Genomic DNA, 19,168 nt, shown 5'->3' with positions numbered 1-19,168 from the left:
TAAATTCATTGTCCATAATGTTTCGTCATTATATATATCCATACAAGGTAATTAACGTTCATTATTTTTCACTTTTAATTACATAATGAAGGCAGGCCATCCAAATATCCAATGACCCCTTTGTTACAAAAGGGGACAAAGAGACCAATCTTTTAAACAAGTCATTTTGGTTTAATATTGATTTTCACAGTTTTATCAATTAAAGGAGTTTTAATGAAGTACGTATGTTTTAGTTCGGAGCTTAATTTCACAATAATTCCTTCTAATAAAGGGATTATTTGGCATTTCTCCATTAATATTGTGGATGACATGAGATATGCAATGTGTCTTCTAAATTAATCAGAAGTATTAAATTTGTACCCGACCCCAAGAATAACGCAAGTAATAGCATGATTAAGACACATGTGGACAGACGACATAAAATAACAATAATAATTTAAATACTTTAATAGATGTATATACATATATGTGTGTATGTATATGTATTCTATATTTTTACATACGTATTTAACTATTGAGTTAATACCCAAAATCGTCTTCGACTATAGTGATTTTTCTCAATTTTGTCCTAAACGACTTTAGTGACTCAATGTAGTCCCAGAGTTTTGTGTTTTTACTCAATTTCGTCCCAGACTTTTGTGTTTTTGCTCAATTTAGTCCCCCATTTGTTATTCCGTCCATTTGTTGTTAAATAAATAGACAATTCAGTAATTTGAATATTGGCATCTCTTTATTCATAGACATGTGAAGTGCGAAATCCCTCTTTTTTTACGAATTACTCACAGGTCTGAGAGTAACTCTGGGAGTAAAATTTGATTCGTAGGTCTGAAAGTAACTCTGGGTGTAATTCGTGTAAGAAAGAGAGATTTCTCACTTCTCAGGTTGAAAGTAAAGAGAGGTAAATATTGATATTATTGAATTGTCCCTTTATTTAACACCAATTTGACAGAATAACAAACGGAAGACTAAATTGAGCGAAACACAAAAGTCTGGGACTATATTAGGTCACCAAAGTCGTTTAGGACGAAATTGAGAAAAACCACTATAGTCGAGGACAATTTTGAATATTAACTCTTTAACTATTTATATATTATTTATTTTATTTTTGATTAAGTAATTATTTTTTTATTCAAAATACTTTTTTACTACCAAAACAGAAAATATTATATATTTACTAATATATTTACTAAAACTCATTACAATTACTAACTATTTTATTTCAATTACTATTTCTATATTTGAATTAAATGCCCAAAATAATCTAATTTTAATTAATGGAAAATTAGTAAGTGCACCCCATTTAGGTAATTTAATTAAGAGTCTACCTAAGCAGCAAAGTTTATCCAACTAGGGAGTATTAGATTTAATGCCATTGTGGACTCATATAAAACGCGACAGATACCTAAATTCAAAAAGAAAAATGTTATTTCTCAATGTAAAAATTATCTTTTATATCTAAAAACATAATAAGTCCTCAATTAAAATTATATCCCTCATTTATGTTCACGTTTTTAATGCTAATTATTTTGTACATTGTGCTTTTAGAGTTGTACTATATAAGTTTGACAGTTTGAATTCGAATATTCTAGTCGAATATATTCGAATACATTGGAAGAAGAATAAAATTTTAAATTCAACTATTTATTCAAAATAGTTGAATTCTAATGGAATAATAAGATATTTCACACAATTAAATTCATTTACAACTGGGACTCTTCTTTCTTTGCATGCATAAATAAATGCATCTCGTATAGTATGTAATTGTTCTCTATACGTAGAAAGAGAAAGAGAAAATAAATAAAAACATTTATTAGTAGAATGGCTAGGTGTGTGTCGGAGATGGAGGAAGGAACGGCGACGGAGTCGCTGTTGCCGGAGAATAGGCGCTCGTCGAATTGGAAACGGGAGTTCTTCTTGGAAGAGATGAAGAAGGTGAGTCGCATAGCGATACCCATGGTGCTGGTCACCGTTTCGCAGCACTTTGTGAGGGTGTTGCCGATGATGATGCTGGGCCACGTCAGTGAGCTCTCTCTCTCCGCCGCCGCCGTCGCCACTTCTCTCACAAACGTCACCGGCTTTATCGTCATAGTAAGCCATATATCAACTCTTATTTTACTTGTTTACTGTTTTTTTATATAAAACCAATTATTTATTTCATCATTACTTTCTTTAGTATTTTTTGGTCTTGATTTTTCTGCGTATGATTTCATTTCGTTAATCTCTGAATATTTGATTTTTCCGGCAGTTTGGAATGGCGAGTGCGTTGGAGACACTGTGCGGGCAAGCATTCGGAGCGAAGCAATTCCACAAGCTGGGAACATATACCTATGCGGCAATCATAGCTCTTCTTGTGGTGTGCATACCAATATCGATTCTCTGGGTTTACTTAGACAAACTTCTGATACTCATCGGCCAAGATCCGGAGATCTCTGTGGAAGCCGGAAAATATGCCATTTGGCTGATCACGTCCATATTTCCGTACGCGATTCTCCAGTGTCTTACTCGTCACTTGCAGATGCAGAGCTTGGTCTTTCCCATGCTGGTAAGCGCAGCCGCCACCACATGTTTCCATATCGTGGTTTGCTGGGCTTTAGTGTTCTGGTTCAACTTAGGTATCGTCGGCGGCGCATTGTCGGTCGGGTTGTCGTACTGGTTCAACGCCGCTCTGCTAGCTTTGTACATGATGTTTTCTGCATCCTGCGAAAACACTCGTAGTTGCTTGTGGGAGGACCTTTGTTCTCGCATGGGGGAGTTTTTCCGATTTGCCGTGCCGTCTTCCAGCATGTCTTGGTAAGCTAGCTACTTTGTTTATTTTTATTTGCTAAAAATTTCCTCCTAATTTCTGCATTTTAAAAAATCCCCAGAAAACCATTCTGGGAGATAAATCACTTTAGCTATCCTTATCCTTGTAAATCACTCCCACTTTTTAAGATGAGTCTCATTCTTACATCATCAAATTTAAAAATTCTCAACTATTTATTATCTTTGTAAATCTTTCACACTTTAAAAAATGAACCTCACTTTCATTTTATATTATATATAATAATAGAATAATAAAAAAAGAAATAAAAAATTACAATTTTACGGCAGCTTTTGCTACCAAAAGCTGTCGTTATAAAACTAAATAAAGTACAAAAACGCAACCGGAATGACAGTCCTTACAAGCTTACTATACACCTAGGATTATAAAAAAATAAAAATAAAAAAATATTCATGCGACATGTCAAATCATTATGCAAATAAGTACATTATTGACTGGGATAATGTTAGTCTTACCTTATCTTTGACGTTTGTAGCCTAGAGATGTGGACATTTGAAGTAATTGTACTGCTTGGAGGTCTACTGCCAAATCCTCAACTCCAGACCTCTGTGCTTTCCATATGGTATGAACTTATTCTCGGGCGTGCGCCCACACACATATATATAATTAGATTAAATGAAAAAACTGATTATTGGGTGTTTAATTTCCTACAGCCTGATGGTTATTTCACTGCACTTCTACATACCATTTTCTGTAGGTGCTGGCGCAAGGTAAAGTCGTTGCTACCTCCTAATTAAGCTTTATATATATATATATATATATGCTAATCCATATACCATTTTTTGTAGCACCCGGATATCAAACGAGCTAGGAGCGGGCAACCCAGAAACGGCTAAAATGGCAACCTGGGCAGTAATGGTTCTAGGATTTGCGGAGATGTTTGTGGCGAGCATAGCTGTCTTGGCTTGCGGCAATATTCTGGGCTATGCATTCAGCGCCGAGGAAGAGGTGGTGGAATATATAAGAAAGATGAGCCCTCTTATCAGTGTCATGTTCTTGACAGATGGAACCCAAGGAGTTATTTCTGGTTTGTCCATCTTATCAACTAGCTAGAATCATAAGAGTCATAAGAGGAAGTTTATCCAGGACACCATCTCAAATAATATCTGTGAGTTTTTCTCGTTATGTTGTGTGTACGTTTTGCAGGGGTGGCAAGAGGAAGCGGGTGGCAGGACCTGGGAGCTTATGTAAATCTGGCGGCATATTATCTGGTGGGAGTGCCGGTGTCTGTGGTGTTGGGTTTTTGGGTTGGTTTAGGAGGAATGGGGCTTTGGTTGGGACTCAACGTCGCATCTATACTCCAAACGATTGTGTTCTTGCTCATAACCATTTTCACCGATTGGGAAAAGCAGGTTATGCCATATACTTTTTTCATTATATTTTCTTTCGCATCCAATTTGAGTTTTACTTTGATCCAGTCAAGTTAGTTAAACTGTTAGTTTGATAATTACAAAGTTACAAATTAGACTCTAATCTTGGTGGAAGTGACAAGATCTTCTTAGTTTGAATTGATCAAATGTAGAAAGAATTTGAGTTTTACTTCAAACTGATCTCATATTTTGCTGTGTGGGTATAATCACGTACAGGCTGCAATTGCCAAGGAAAGGCTAATGTGTCAGGGCTCCAGTGAAAGACTCATCGTTGATTAAGCAAAATCAAACGTATGGCATCTTCAGATGAAGATATACCTCTATATTCAAGAAAGAGAAAAGCATTTCATGTATTTCAAATTAGTAATTCTAGATGTACTCTTATTTTTTTATTCACTATGATATACTGCAACTAATTTTTTTTTAATTATAATTAAAGTCACTATATATAGTCTATTAGCATATCCGTACTTGTTATATCATCTCCGATGAATTTGTTGCACATGATTTTTTTTTGTACAATTTATCTTTTTTTTTTATATGATTTAGGAGCTATTACACATGAGGGGACTTTCCTAGCACACCTTCCCTAAGACAATAGTTGTTACATGTTTCCTTTATCATCCAAAACAAAAATAATTCAATCTTTAAATTTCAATAATGTGTAAATATAATCGGTGATATTATATTTTTTTAAATGGAAAAATTGCTATATATCTAGACAAAAAAATATATCTTCCATACAAATGAATTATGATAGCAATTAATTCTTATAATTGAGTTGTTAAAGAACGAGCACATACATTTGCCTAATTTATGAAAATACTAAGCAATGATAAATAAATTTTCAAAGTTATAGCACCGCATGTGTACATTTAGACATTAGTTATTAATTTGAGCAATTATTTTGCACAAATTCAAGCAATGATAACATCAAAATACATAAACGATCAAAACCATATCTTTAATTGCATTATATAATATTTGATGTTTTAATTTAAATAATTGTATATCAATTCAAATATTTTTAATATATTACAACAAATCCATTTCGTGCATCGCACGAGTGAAAATATTAGTTAGATTTAATATGGTTGTCGACTAATATAAAACGGGACGGATACCTAAATTTGAAAAGAAAATTGTTATTTCTCAAGGTAAAAATTATCTTTTATATAATTATATGGAAAAAGTGTCAAATAGGTCACTGAACTTCTACATATTGTACAATTGAACCATAAAAAAAAAAAGTGTGCGGGACCATTAAAAACTCAAAAATTGTGCAAATAGCATTTTGACAGGTTGTTTACAAGTTTCCCTTAAATATGATGGGCTTGTTTGACAATCAGCGGTTAGTGGTAGCGGATTGTATTAACTGGTTTGACCAGCAGATTGTATCAGCGGTTTGTAAAAAAGTGTTTGATAAAATCAGCAGTTTAGATTAGCGGTTATCATGTAAAATGACGAAAAAAGTATAATAGTAATAATAAAATAAAAAAGATGTGGGATTAGATCCCACATTGAAAGTTAAATAAAAAAAAGGGGCGTTGACTCCCTTATAAAAGGGAGCACAATGCTCCTTCAATTTCAATGTTTCACCTTGCCCATCCCACTTTTATAGAAAAATATGCTATAAATATATAATTCAGGGAGAAAAAATATTATTTTTTATATTTCTCATTTAAAAATTTCAGAAGAAGGTGGTTCGTCTACCTCCTTCCATACAGCCAAATCAACCAACAACACGTCAACACTCAAATAAAAAATAACAAAATATGATCACAGGCGGCCATTGCATGTGCCCATGCTTGTTGGTTTGATAAAGAAGAAAGATTGAGAAGTTTATAGTACCATAAGAAATATAAGATTGTATTTGTTTATCACTTTCTCTCAAGTCTCAACCTATTTTGGTGTTCTCTGCTCTTGATGAAAGGATTTGAATGCCCATCCAGTGAAGGTCAGATTCCGCTGTTCAGCATACTGTTCGTCCATAGCACACACAAACAAGATATAGATTCTTTGTCCATTTTTCCTGGCATGCAGTCCACCAAACAAAAGATTAATTCCCGCCCAAGAAACACAACGTCTGTTCATATTTCATAATCCAAACTAATTAATCAAAGATTCAACCCGTCTCACAGATTGAGACTCGTGAGTCGGTTTCACACAAGTGTTACTCATCTAAAGATTTTAAAAGCACAAGTATCCCAAGAAGAGGTTGACATTCAGTTTCAGCAATCAACAATTATATTTATTTATACAACTGCCCTGAATGAAGATCAGAGTATTTAATCCCAATCTAGTTGGGGATCGGACACTATAACTATATGGATTCTTTGTCTCCTAAACTCTATCAAAATCCTTGGTTTAGTCTTTATATCCAAATAAATTATTTTTTGAGACTCCAAATAAATATCAATTCCAAATAAATATCGCCAGGTCTGCGTTTAGGCACACTCAAGATATATAAGAGCAGCGAGCCTGGTAGCAGGTGTTGATGTAATCACTGGGCATTCAAATCCTTTCATCAAAAGCAGAGAACAGCAAGATAGGTTGAGATCAGAGAATGAATTGAAGCTTCGCTCTCATGCATGCAGTGATAAACAAAAAATGCAATCTTATATTCCTTATGATGGTATGAACTTCTCAATATTTCTTCTTCCAATTCCTCAAACCAACAAGCATGGGCACATGGCCTGCTGTCTGCTGATCATATTTAATTTTTTTATTTTTGGTTTAGTGTTGTTGGTTGGTTTGGCTGTGTGGAATTGAAGGAGGTAGAGGAAGGTGGATGCAACCACCTTCTTCTGAATTTTTTTTTTAAAAATTGTTTCTTTTTTTTTTTTCTTTTAATTTTTAAATATAATAATTAAAATAATATTATATATATATATATATATATTGTGACATTATGACATCATATTTAAGGAAAAATTGGAAGTAACCTGTACAAAATGATATTTGCACACTTTTTTAGTATTTAATTGTCCAATTGTACAAATTTTTTATTCCATATAGTTCAATTGCACAATGGCCCTGTTTGGTAAAATAGTTAACCTATAAGTCATGTTTGGCTTATTTGACCACTATTAGTTGTTTGACTTAGTTTAAAAATCAATATAAGTGTTTGGTTAATTGCCTTTTTGTACTCCAAAATGTTAAAATTCAAAAAGCTACTAAAAGAAACTTTTTCAATTAATTTTTTGAGAAAAGAAATTATACCAAACAGCTATCAGCTAACAACTAATTACCAAACACTTTTTTACCATCAACTAATATTATCAACTAGTTATACCTTCTAATTAACACAAACATCTAACCACTAACAACTATCAACTAAAGTTCATTGGCTTATTTGACAATTTTTCCTAATTATATAAATACCTTGGTGCGTATATAAGCACCCCTGTGAGTCTAGGGGTAAACAAATCAAACATTTTTAATTAGATTAATGATTCCAATTCGAATATTTCAATTCAAATTCGAATACCAAGTCGAATATATTTGATTTGACTATATTCAAATACATATTCAAATATATATATATATATATATATATATATATATATATATATATATTAAACCTTTAAAAATTAATATATTAATAGAATATTAGTATAATAATATATTAATAGAAAATTTTATGCTATTTAAATATAAATTTTTATTACATTTTAATTTTAATTTATTAGAGAACTTGTAAAAAAATTAAATTTGACATTTTTAATTCAAATATTTGAGTCTAAGCGAATATATTCGAATAATGTATTCGGATCAAATATGAATAAAATTTTAGATTCGAATATTTATTGAATACGAATACGAATAATTTTCAAAATAGTTGAATTTGAATTGAATAACAATGACATATTTGACTTGATTCGACGTTTACAATTGGAATTCCTCTTTCTTTGAATGCATATATACATGCATCTCGGCAAATTATGCTGTGCAAGCGTGTGCACCATGCATGGTGCACACGATTGCAAAAATGGCGTCGGTTTACTTTAAAAAAATAAAATTATTTTCGATTATCGTTAGTTACGTAAACAATATTCATAATTTTATAATTTCACATTCTGAATGTATAGTTATGAAGTTATGGATGTGTAGTTATGCAATTCTGAATGTATAGTTATGAAGTTATGGATGTGTAGTTATGCATGCAATTCTGAATGTATAGTTATGAAGTTATGGATGTGTAGTTATGCAATTCTGAATGTATAGTTATGAAGTTATGGATGTGTAATTATGCAATTCTGAATGTATAGTTAATTATGAAGTTATAGATGTGTAGTTATGTAATTCTGAATGTATAGTTATAAAGTTAATGGATATGTAGTTATGCAATTCTAAATGTATAATTATGAAGTTAATGGATATGTAGTTATGCAATTCTAAATGTATAGTTATGAAGTTATGCATGTATAGTTTAAATTATGCACAATATAACGCCGTTAACAACAATCAAAATTGATTTTTTTTTTTTTTTTTTTAAAGTTGGACATCAAAACGAGGTGCACCATCACAGCATAACGCTCTATGCATCTCGTATAGTATATGTAAGTGTTAGCTAAACGTAGAGAGAGAGAGAAAATAAAACATTTATTAGTAGAGGGGTAGGTGTCTATCGGAGATGGAGGAAGGAACGGCTACGGCGGCGCTGTTGCCGGAGAAGACGCGCTCGGCGAATTGGAAACGGGAGTTCTTCATGGAAGAGATGAAGAAGGTGAGTCGCATAGCGATACCCATGGTGCTGGTCACCGTTTCACAGCACCTTGTGAGGGTGTTGCCGATGATGATGCTGGGCCACGTCAGTGAGCTCTCTCTCTCCGCCGCCGCCATCGCCACTTCTCTCACAAACGTCACCGGCTTCATCGTCGTAGTAAGCCATATATCAACTCTTACTTTGCCTTTCTTGTTTACTGTTTTTATATCAAACCAATTATTTATTTCATCATTATTTTTTAGTTGTGATTTTTTGCGTGTTTGATTTGATTTCGTTAATTGAACCAGACGCATCTTAAGAAGGTAGAGTAATTTATTTATTTATTTTTTTAATTCTAAAAATCTATTTGCTCCTGAATCGGCTGATGAAATAACTCGCCGGAGATTTTTGATTTTTTCCGGCAGTTCGGAATGGCGAGTGCGTTGGAGACACTGTGCGGGCAAGCTTTCGGAGCGAAGCAATTCCACAAGCTGGGAACATATACCTATGCGGCAATCATAGCTCTACTTGTGGTGTGCATACCAATATCGATTCTCTGGGTTTACTTAGACAAACTTCTGATACTCATCGGCCAAGATCCGGAGATCTCTGTGGAAGCCGGAAAATATGCCATTTGGCAGATCACGTCCATATTTCCGTATGCGATTCTCCAGTGTCTTACTCGGCACTTGCAGATGCAGAGCTTGGTCTTTCCCATGCTGGTAAGCGCAGCCGCCACCACATGTTTCCATGTGGCGGTTTGCTGGGTTTTAGTGTTCTGGTTCAACTTAGGTATCGTCGGCGGTGCATTGTCGGTCGGGTTATCGTACTGGTTCAACGCCGCTCTGCTAGCTTTGTACATGATGTTTTCTGCATCCTGCGAAAACACTCGTAGTTGCTTGTGGAAGGACCTTTGTTCTGGCATGGGGGAGTTTTTCCGATTTGCCGTGCCCTCTTCCAGCATGTCTTGGTAAGCTAGCTACTTTGTTTATTTTTATTTGTTAAAAAATTCCTCCTAACTTTTGTATTTAAAAAAATTCCCAGAAAACGACTCTGGGAGATACTCTTAAGCTATCCTTATTCCTGCAAATCTTTTTCATTTTTTTAAATTGATCTTAGTGGCACATCATCAAATTTGAAAAATCTCTACTATTTATTTTAGATAGTTACGAATATTTCTTACTTTCAAAAATGAATCTCACTTTCATTTTATATTATATATAATAATAAAATAATAAAAAAATAAAATAATTTAAAAATAAAAAAGTACAATTTTATGGCAGGATTTGCTGCCCAAAGCTGCCTGTTACAAAACTAAAGTACAAAAAAACCAAAAGCTGCCTGTTACGAAACTAAAGTACAAAAAAACCAAAAGTTGACTGTTACAAAACTAAAGTACAAAAAGACAGCCTGAATATCAGCCTTTATATACTTAGCAAGCTTAATATACACTTAGAATTATAAAAAATAAAAATAAATAAAAAAATTCATGTAACATGCTAAATCATCTTGCAAATAAGTACATTAGCCAGATAATGTTAGTCTTATCTTATCTTTGACTTTTAATTTGCAGCCTAGAGATGTGGACATTTGAAGTAATTGTACTGCTTGGAGGTCTACTGCCAAATCCTCAACTCCAGACCTCTGTGCTTTCAATATGGTATGAACTTATTTTCAGGAGGCGCACATACATGCATTCATACATACATATATATATATATATATATATATATATATATATATATATATAGGGAGGCACTCAGGTGCGAATAAGTGCCCAGGAAGGAAATGCGAACGAATCAGCGCGTGACACGTGTTCAGATCTAATAACTTAAAAAAAACGCGGTGGCATTTTCGTAAATAATTGAATATCGAAGTGCAAGTAAAATCTCTTATAAGTGCACCTATTTTCACCTATAAGTGCATGTAATTTTGTCTTGTTAGCATTCACTTTCCGCAACCATTCATGCACCTGGGTGTGCTTATAACTATATGTGCAACTATTTACAACTATAGGTGCAACTACTTATAACTATGTGTGCACCTACTTTCACCTATAAGTGCATGTAATTTTGTCTTGTTAACATTTATTGATCTGAGTTCAGCGGGTAGTAATACTCCTAAAAATCACTCGGAAACATTCATACACCTAGATGCAACTACTTATACGTATGTGTGCAACTACGTAGAACTATAGGTGCAACTACTTAGAACTATAAGTGCAACTAAGTATTGATGCTCAGTGTAAATTTTTACTTGCACCTATAATACATTTTACATGCATTTGTAATACATTTTACTTGCACTTCGATGTTCAATTATTTACGAAAATGCCACCGCGTTTTTTTAAAAAATCAGTGTTTCTCATCCATTAGATCTGGACACGTGGACGAACAGAATCCATTCCTATTTCGCGCCTGGGCGAGCCGTTCGCACCCGAGTGCAACTATATATATATATATATATATATATATATATATATATATATATATATATATATATATATATATATATATATATATAATCCCATCAAATGAATAAAAAACTAATTATTTGGTGTTTAATTTCTTACAGCCTGATGATTATTTCACTGCACTTCTACATACCATTTTCTGTAGGTGCTGGCGCAAGGTAAGGTCGTTGCTACCTTCTAATTAAGCTTTATATATATGTTAATCCATATACATTGTTTAGTTTACGAGAAAGTATATTGTCATTACTCAAAGGTAATCCCGATTGGGGTGAAGCAGGCTTTGTCTAGGTGATATGAAATACATATATATATGTAAACATGTGTACACGTACTTTTTTTTTTTTTTTTTTTTAGCACCCGGATATCAAATGAGCTAGGAGCGGGCAACCAAGAAACGGCTAAAATGGCAACCTGGGCAGTAATGGTTCTAGGATTTGCGGAGATGTTGGTGGCGAGCATAGCGGTGGTGGCTTGCGGCAATATTCTGGGCTATGCATTCAGCGCCGAGGAGGAGGTTGTGGAATATATAAGAAAGATGTGCCCTCTTATCAGTGTCATGTTCTTGTCAGATGGCACCCAAGGAGTTCTTTCTGGTTTGTCCATCTTATCAACTAGTTAAAGTCATAAGACAAAGTTTATCCAGGTACACCATTTCAGATAGTAATTGAGAGTTTTTCTCGTTATGTGTAAGTTTTACAGGGGTGGCAAGAGGAAGCGGGTGGCAGGACCTGGGAGCCTATGTAAATCTGGCGGCATATTATCTGGTAGGAGTGCCGGTGGCTGTGGTGCTGGGTTTTTGGGTTGGTTTAGGAGGAATGGGGCTTTGGTTGGGACTCAATATCGCATCTATACTCCAAATGGTTGTGTTCTTGCTTATAACCATTTTCACTGATTGGGAGAAGCAGGTCATGCCATATACTTTTTTCATTATATTTTCTTCTGCATCCATCCCATTTGAGTTTTACTTTGATCCAGTCAAGTTGACTTGGTAACTACAAAATTATACATTAGACTCTGATCTAGACTGATTTATCTTTTGTAATTCTATGCTGGTTATGTTGAAACTGATCTCATATTTTGCTGTGTGTGGTATAATCACAGGCTGCAATTGCCATGGAAAGGCTAATGTGTCAGGGCTCCAGTGAAAGACTCATCGTTGATTAAGCAAAATCAAACGTATGGCATCTTCAGATATACCTCTATATTCAAGAAAGAGAAAAGCGTTTCATGTATTTCAAATTTCATGATATATTGCAACTAATTTTTTTTAATTATAATTAAAGTCACTATAGTCTATTGGCATATCAGTTCTTATCATATCATTTCCGATGAATTTATTGCACATGATTTTTCTTGTATGATTTATCTTAGCTTTTTATATAATTTAGGGACTATTAGACATGAGTGGACTTTCCTAGGACACCTTCCCTAGCTAAAACAGTAGTCTTACATGTTTCCTTTATCATCCAAAACAAAAGTAACTCAAATCTTTAAATTTCTCATGCAACATATATGTAAATTAAGACAATACAAGAGAAATATGAGAAATGGGATGTAAATCTAGCTATCTATCGAAAGATACACTTATATAATTAGTAAAATTTCATGTATAAGTCATAACTATTATTTTAACTTGATGTATAGTAATATTTTACATTTTTAAATCGTACTTTTATCTTAAAAGATTCAGAGCTCTTGAAGATGAAATTTATTGAAAATTAAGATTTTTTTTAGAACAGAAAGAAGTTATATTATATTACGTAATCAAAGAGTCAAGAAAGTTCGGAGTACATGCATCATTCCACTTAGTACACCTAACCCTTGCCTCATCCATATTGGCCAGAGTGTGGTCTACATGGTTACTCTATTGGAACCGTTGGTAGAAAACAAATAATAATCAAATAATAAGATTATTATTTTCTGGAAAACAAGGGAAGGAAAGATGGAGAATTTTTGTTCGTGTTTGGTGTTGGGTTTTTGCAAGAGTCGAGTGAGCACTCTTTTCTTAAAACTTTATTTGCCACCTCCCAAAGATGCTAGGAGCGTTGTGGCCTAGGCTTCCCAGGATAAAACTTGCTATGATCCAATGTTTGAGCATTCAAACAAAGAATCCGGCGAGCAAGACAATGACTATGAACACAGTATAGCTAAAGAAAGAGTAGAAGCAGAGAAGTTTTGAGGCTAAAAATGATGAACTTTCGTGTTCTATTTTTCTGTGTGTGTAAAACTCCACTGCCTCTACCCTCTTTATATAGGGTTGAAGGAGCCAATAGCCTTTATTATGGTAATTAAAAATGACATTAAAGCTGCCTTCCAACAGCTATAACAGCAGACCACTACCTGGGAATTGAATTCAGAATTCAAAATTGGAGTTAATAAGATATTAATTCCGTAACAGATGAATTCAATCCCCATAACAGTCAGAACTTTCGGGTTCCAGACCGTTGGCGTACAAGGTTCGGTCTCAACTTTCAACCTCACCCAATTTCGGCCCAAAGGTAGGATATTAATTCCGTAACAGATGAATTCAATCCCCATAACAGTCAGAACTTTCGGGTTCCAGACCGTTGGCGTACAGGGTTCGGTCTCAACTTTCGACCTCACCCAGTTTCGGCCCAAAGGCCGAAACTTTCGGCCTGTTCAGGACATTTTGGCCACAAGGTCGAAAGTACTGGACACAGTCAGAACTTTCGGGTTCCAGACCGTTGGCGTACAGGGTTCGGTCTCAACTTTCGACCTCACCCAGTTTCGGCCCAAAGGCCGAAACTTTCGGCCTGTTCAGGACATTTTGGCCACAAGGCCGAAAGTACTGGACATGTTTCGGCCGTAACTTTCGACCTCACCCAGTTTCGGCCCAAAGGCCGAAACTTTCGGCCTGTTCAGGACATTTTGGCCACAAGGCCGAAAGTACTGGACATGTTTCGGCCGTAACTTGCTGCTGCTGTTCAGTTTCGGCTCTGAGCCGAAACTACAAGTGGCATGTTTGGAAAATGATACCGAAGTTTGGCATAACTTAGGGCCAATTTCCGGACGACATTCGTGCACTGCAGGTGCTGGCGCACACGAGCTCGGGCCTGAATCAAGCCTTTTTCAAAGGCGTCTAGTTGGAATTTGATTTGTCCCCCCCTATTTTTTCCAACATCCTCTCCCTATAAATGTACGAAAAATGCTACATGTACTCTTATTTTGTATTCTTAACTTGTGCTTTCACACACAAAATTTTGATGTTAACATTTATATTGAGACTCACATGAAAACAATAACTTATCAGAATCCGTCAATTTACATTTTGTACTCCTAACTTATACTCTCACACACAAAACCTTCATGTTGACATTTGTATTGTAACCCACATGAATGTACCGAACAACACAACCATATATCCATTATACAAATAATGGAAATACAATCTCTGAATAATTACGCCAATATAGGACCGATTAACAATGTCACTAGTCGGACCATTATTGAGAAGTAAGTCGTCTGTCTCAACACGAATATTAGAATAGCCTCGTTCCTTGATCCACACTAGAGTCTCGTCATTGAAAATTAAGATATCTATACTAAAAGTGGTCAATTTAGAAAATCTAATACTATAGCTAATGAAATTAATAATTAATAGCTATATAGAGAGAAAAATATAATTAAGTACTCTGTAGTTATTAATATTGGGTCTATTACGAAAATGATAAAACATGCATAGTCATATTTGTACAGTCTATGTGGAATTTGAATTTTGAGATTTTCAATTACGTAGATGCAAAGAATAGACGAATAGTTTGTGTTTGGAATCTGGAATCTTAGGGTTAAATAATGATACTTTAATGAAAAAGAAATGAGAAATATAAATATAATTTACAAATCGTCCATGATTGAAAAATAAATATAGAAGGTTGAGCTAATTAACAATAATTTTTCAAAAAAATAAAAATAAAAAAGACACATTATGTCTCGGGTGAAAAATTAAACTAACAGTGTAAGTGGGTTGTTGACGGATATCTCTGGAGTATATGACAAATTATTGCCTGAATCATGGTCTATATAATATTGTGTGGATCATAATAAAAAAAATACATTTTTAATATATTTAAAGTAGAGTTAATACTCAAAATGATCCTTGACTATGTTGATTTTTCTCGATTTCGTTCTAAACGACTTTTGTGACATGATTTAGTCTCAGACTTGTGTGTTTTTACTCGATGTGACCCTCCGTTTAATTTTCCATCTACTTGCTGTTAAATCTAGGGGTAAACATGTAAAATTGCCATAATTCATGCACAAATCTACTATACTAATAAGAGCCCAAGAGAGTTAGGCCTATAATGGGTAGAAAAAATGACGGTCACAGATTTTAATCAAATGAATGGCTCAGATTGATTAAAAGATTGATCAGATTTAAATTTCACACTAAAATTTCCTAAAATACCCACTCACCGTTACTAATTCCGTTAAAATTTTAAGAATTGCCGTTAGTTCACCGTTAACTTACTCATTGATTTCAATAAAAAAAAAAAGTCTTAGGTTTGAACCTCATCCCAATCAAAGTTGGCATAATTAGTACTCTATTTTACTCTTATTAAATTATATAAATAATAATTTAGTAGTTACAACAAAAAATAATACATATGCATTTCTTTAATTTAGAATTAATAATAATTTAGTAGTTACAACAAAAAATAATACATATACATCTCTTTAATTTAGAATTATGTGTCCACAATGCCTTTATTAAAAAAAATAATTATTCATTATCAATAAATTAAATAAGAGAAATAATTTTATTAGTTATATTGTCTTTATTTTTCTTCAATATAAAAATTCTTTATATTCAAATTTATTAATTGATTATCTTTACAATGTCCAGTGAAAAAAAAATTATTAATTATCAATAAATTAATTAAAAGAAATATTTTCATTAGTTATATTGTCTTTATTTTTCTCAAATGTAAAAATTTTTACATTCAAATTCATCAATTGATTATATTCACTACATTATCTATTATCTTTTTTTGTGCACTATTTTTCTAATTAAATATTAAAGTTATAATACAAAATAATGCTATATATTTATTTACCAAGTATTTTATTAATACCATGAAAAAATGTAAAAAATATAATTAATAAAGTCAACCATATTAACTACTTGAGAGATTTTGCGACAAAGAGAGTATTCAAATCACACAACAAATTGAAGTGAGAACTACCTCGCAATGTCCTTGTTTGACAATCAGCAGTTAGCAGTTAGCGTTAGCGGATTTGACCAACGAATTTATTTAATTATTAACATTGGGTAGAAAAAATGACCGCCAAATTATTAAATCAAATGAATGGTTCTATTGTTCAGGTTTTAATTTTTTTCTTTTAAGATTTTCTAATTTATCCTTAATTATATGATTATCCATTTAACTTTTCCGTTAATTCACCGTTAGTCTAATTATAATATTAAAGTCTAATATAGAATTATAACTACACCATTAATCTAATTCTAATATTAAAGTCTTAATAGAACTTAACCACAAATCCTAATGTCGGAATCTCCTCAAACAATATTAGTATATATTTAATATTTTATGCCCTAATTTTTATTTGTTCTCCCTTTATGTCCCGTATTTGGTTTCAACCATACCTATACAATTATTTTATTGACAATTATAATCAATCTTGACTATATTATCTTGCATTTGTAAACTTAGAATTACCTATTTAACCCGCACGGGCTTAGCTCAATGGTTTAGTGGGTAGTATTTGGGAGAAGGGGCCAAGGTTTGAACCTCGGCGGCGGCAGTGCGGGAATTATGTCCAAAGTGGGCAGATTCCTTGTGCATATCAGCATTTGGTCCTGTCTGCTGAACCATTGAGTCACCGTGATTTACAACTTCCCACAATGCTCTGTCGGGTCGGAGTGTTGGGGTTGGAGACTCAACCTTTGGGCTTTGGGAAAAGAATTACCTATTTAAATACGCAAATTCAACCTTCAATTATCTATGCATGAACAATTTCAATATAATCCTGCCAATACGCGTAAAAAACTAATAGCTAATAATCATCAACAAAATGCAAAATCTAGCTACCATGTATGTTGAATCATAAGTTTCAGTGTAAACGCGAGATTCTAAAGTTTAAAGAAACATTATACCTTAATCTATGACTTGACTTGGGGCAAATGCCAGAAACAACATTGAACAATGCAGCAAGAAGAAAGTGTTCATAAAAATGAGAAGAGAGTGATAGAAACATACCATGAAGAAGAGCAGATAAGCTACCAACAGACATGTAATCAAAGACTAATAATTTTCATCTCTGGAATAGTAAAAAGTTTTTAATGGAAGCACATTTTCATTCTTCAGCTTCCAAAACTTCCATTTGACCCTCTAACTCTTTCTGGTTCACAGTCATATCCTTCAGCCGCTCGTAGCTCGTTCTGACGCTTCCTTTACCCAAAACCTCTGTCGATTCCCTCAGCAAGTCCTCCAGATCAAAACTGTAGTTCCCTCCGCCCAAAAATAATACCAGTTTGTTCCTCTCCCTTCGGCCGAGGCACCGGTCACGTCGTCCTTCGACGATGACGTTCCCGGCTCCACCTCGAGCTTTCCCGGAACTACATTGGCAACTTCGTTATCTTGGGCGCTTGCCTTATTCTCTTTGATAAATAGAGGAATAGAATGAGTAATAGGAGTAGAAAACCGACCACTGACCCGGTAACGATTCCGACAATGGCGGCAATAGAGAGGTTTTGGACTTCCTGTAGGGAGGAGTATTCTCTTTTTCTTTTTCTTTTCTTTTTTTTTTTTTTTTTTTTTGTCCTGGGCTGGACGAAAGGGGAAGGGGAAGGGGGAGGGGGAGGAGAAGAGGAATTTTGGTTGAGTCAAATTGGTGAAATTGTTTACCATGAACGGGATTGCACCAGTGAAATTGTTGGAGGAGAGATCTAGCCGGATCTACCGAGTTGACTTGGTGAGACTCGACGGAAACTCACGGGAAAACCTGCTATCCTGAATGTAAAGATCGCGGAGACATACAAGGTTAGAAAAATCCTGCGGGATAGAGCCGGTGAGCCTTTTCGAACTGAGATTTCCACGGAACAAAACAGAAGAGGGAAATGAATCTAAAATTGAGGGAAATGAATCTAAAATTCTCATTAGTTCTGAAAGAAGGTTTAGCAGAAGCCTTTTATATATCAAAGGAAAAAAAAGCTAACACTCAAACTGCTTTTAACAGAAAATAATAGAAAATAACAGTGATAATAGCCAAGGGAAGAATAGGATGGTGACAAGTGTCAATATCCTATTCTCCTAAAAGCCCCCGTCAAGCTGGATTGTACAAGTCTAACAATCCAAGCTTGGAAATGTAACTTTGAAATGAGCTAGGACAATGTGCCTTAGTGAAAGTATCTGCTGCTTGATTTACAGAAGATACATGAAATAGCTTGATGATTCTTTTGTTAAGCTTCTCTCTGATTAAGTGGTAATCACGCTCTATGTGTTTAGTATGTTCATGGAATATTGGGTTCTCTGCAATAGCAATAGCTGATTTGCAATCACAGTATACAGCTACAGAGGCCAGCCTGTTGTACTTCAAATTCTGCCAGCAAAAAACACAACCACTGAACTTCACAGGTTGCTGTTGCTAAGGCTCTATACTCAGCCTCTGATGATGACCTTGAGATGGTGGTTTGTTTCTTAGACTTCCATGATATTAAGGCATCCCCTAGAAAGATGCAAAAACCAGTGACAAACCTCCTTGTGTCTATGCAGGCTCCCCAATCTGAGTCTGAAAAAGCTTTCAGTTGTAAGTTA

The 19,168-nt window shown here is 34.1% G+C and overlaps 3 protein-coding genes across 3 annotated transcripts in view; all 3 read left to right on the top strand.

Moving 5' to 3' along the window:
* LOC109168532 (protein DETOXIFICATION 14-like) overlaps positions 1 to 19,168 on the top strand; it is a 94,261-nt gene that overhangs the window by 35,531 nt on the left and 39,562 nt on the right. The window lies entirely within an intron of this gene.
* LOC109168533 (protein DETOXIFICATION 14-like) lies at positions 1,772 to 4,644 on the top strand. The gene is made up of 7 exons (XM_019317586.1): positions 1,772 to 2,088; positions 2,246 to 2,790; positions 3,297 to 3,383; positions 3,475 to 3,531; positions 3,610 to 3,848; positions 3,968 to 4,173; positions 4,408 to 4,644. Exons 1-7 carry the CDS (start codon positions 1,819 to 1,821, stop codon positions 4,468 to 4,470), a joined length of 1,467 nt encoding a protein of 488 aa, XP_019173131.1. The 5' UTR covers positions 1,772 to 1,818; the 3' UTR covers positions 4,471 to 4,644.
* On the top strand, positions 8,792 to 12,668 carry LOC109168534 (protein DETOXIFICATION 14-like). Its single transcript, XM_019317587.1, has 7 exons — positions 8,792 to 9,076; positions 9,325 to 9,869; positions 10,473 to 10,559; positions 11,474 to 11,530; positions 11,727 to 11,965; positions 12,072 to 12,277; positions 12,474 to 12,668. The coding sequence occupies exons 1-7, from the start codon at positions 8,828 to 8,830 to the stop codon at positions 12,534 to 12,536; spliced, it is 1,446 nt and encodes a 481-aa protein (XP_019173132.1). The 5' UTR covers positions 8,792 to 8,827; the 3' UTR covers positions 12,537 to 12,668.

The sequence above is a fragment of the Ipomoea nil genome, unplaced genomic scaffold, assembly GCF_001879475.1.
Source record: "Ipomoea nil cultivar Tokyo-kokei standard unplaced genomic scaffold, Asagao_1.1 scaffold3199, whole genome shotgun sequence".
Classification (NCBI taxonomy): Eukaryota; Viridiplantae; Streptophyta; class Magnoliopsida; order Solanales; family Convolvulaceae; genus Ipomoea; species Ipomoea nil.
Note: the sequence above shows the minus strand (reverse complement) of the source record. Positions and strands in the feature narration are given on the sequence as shown.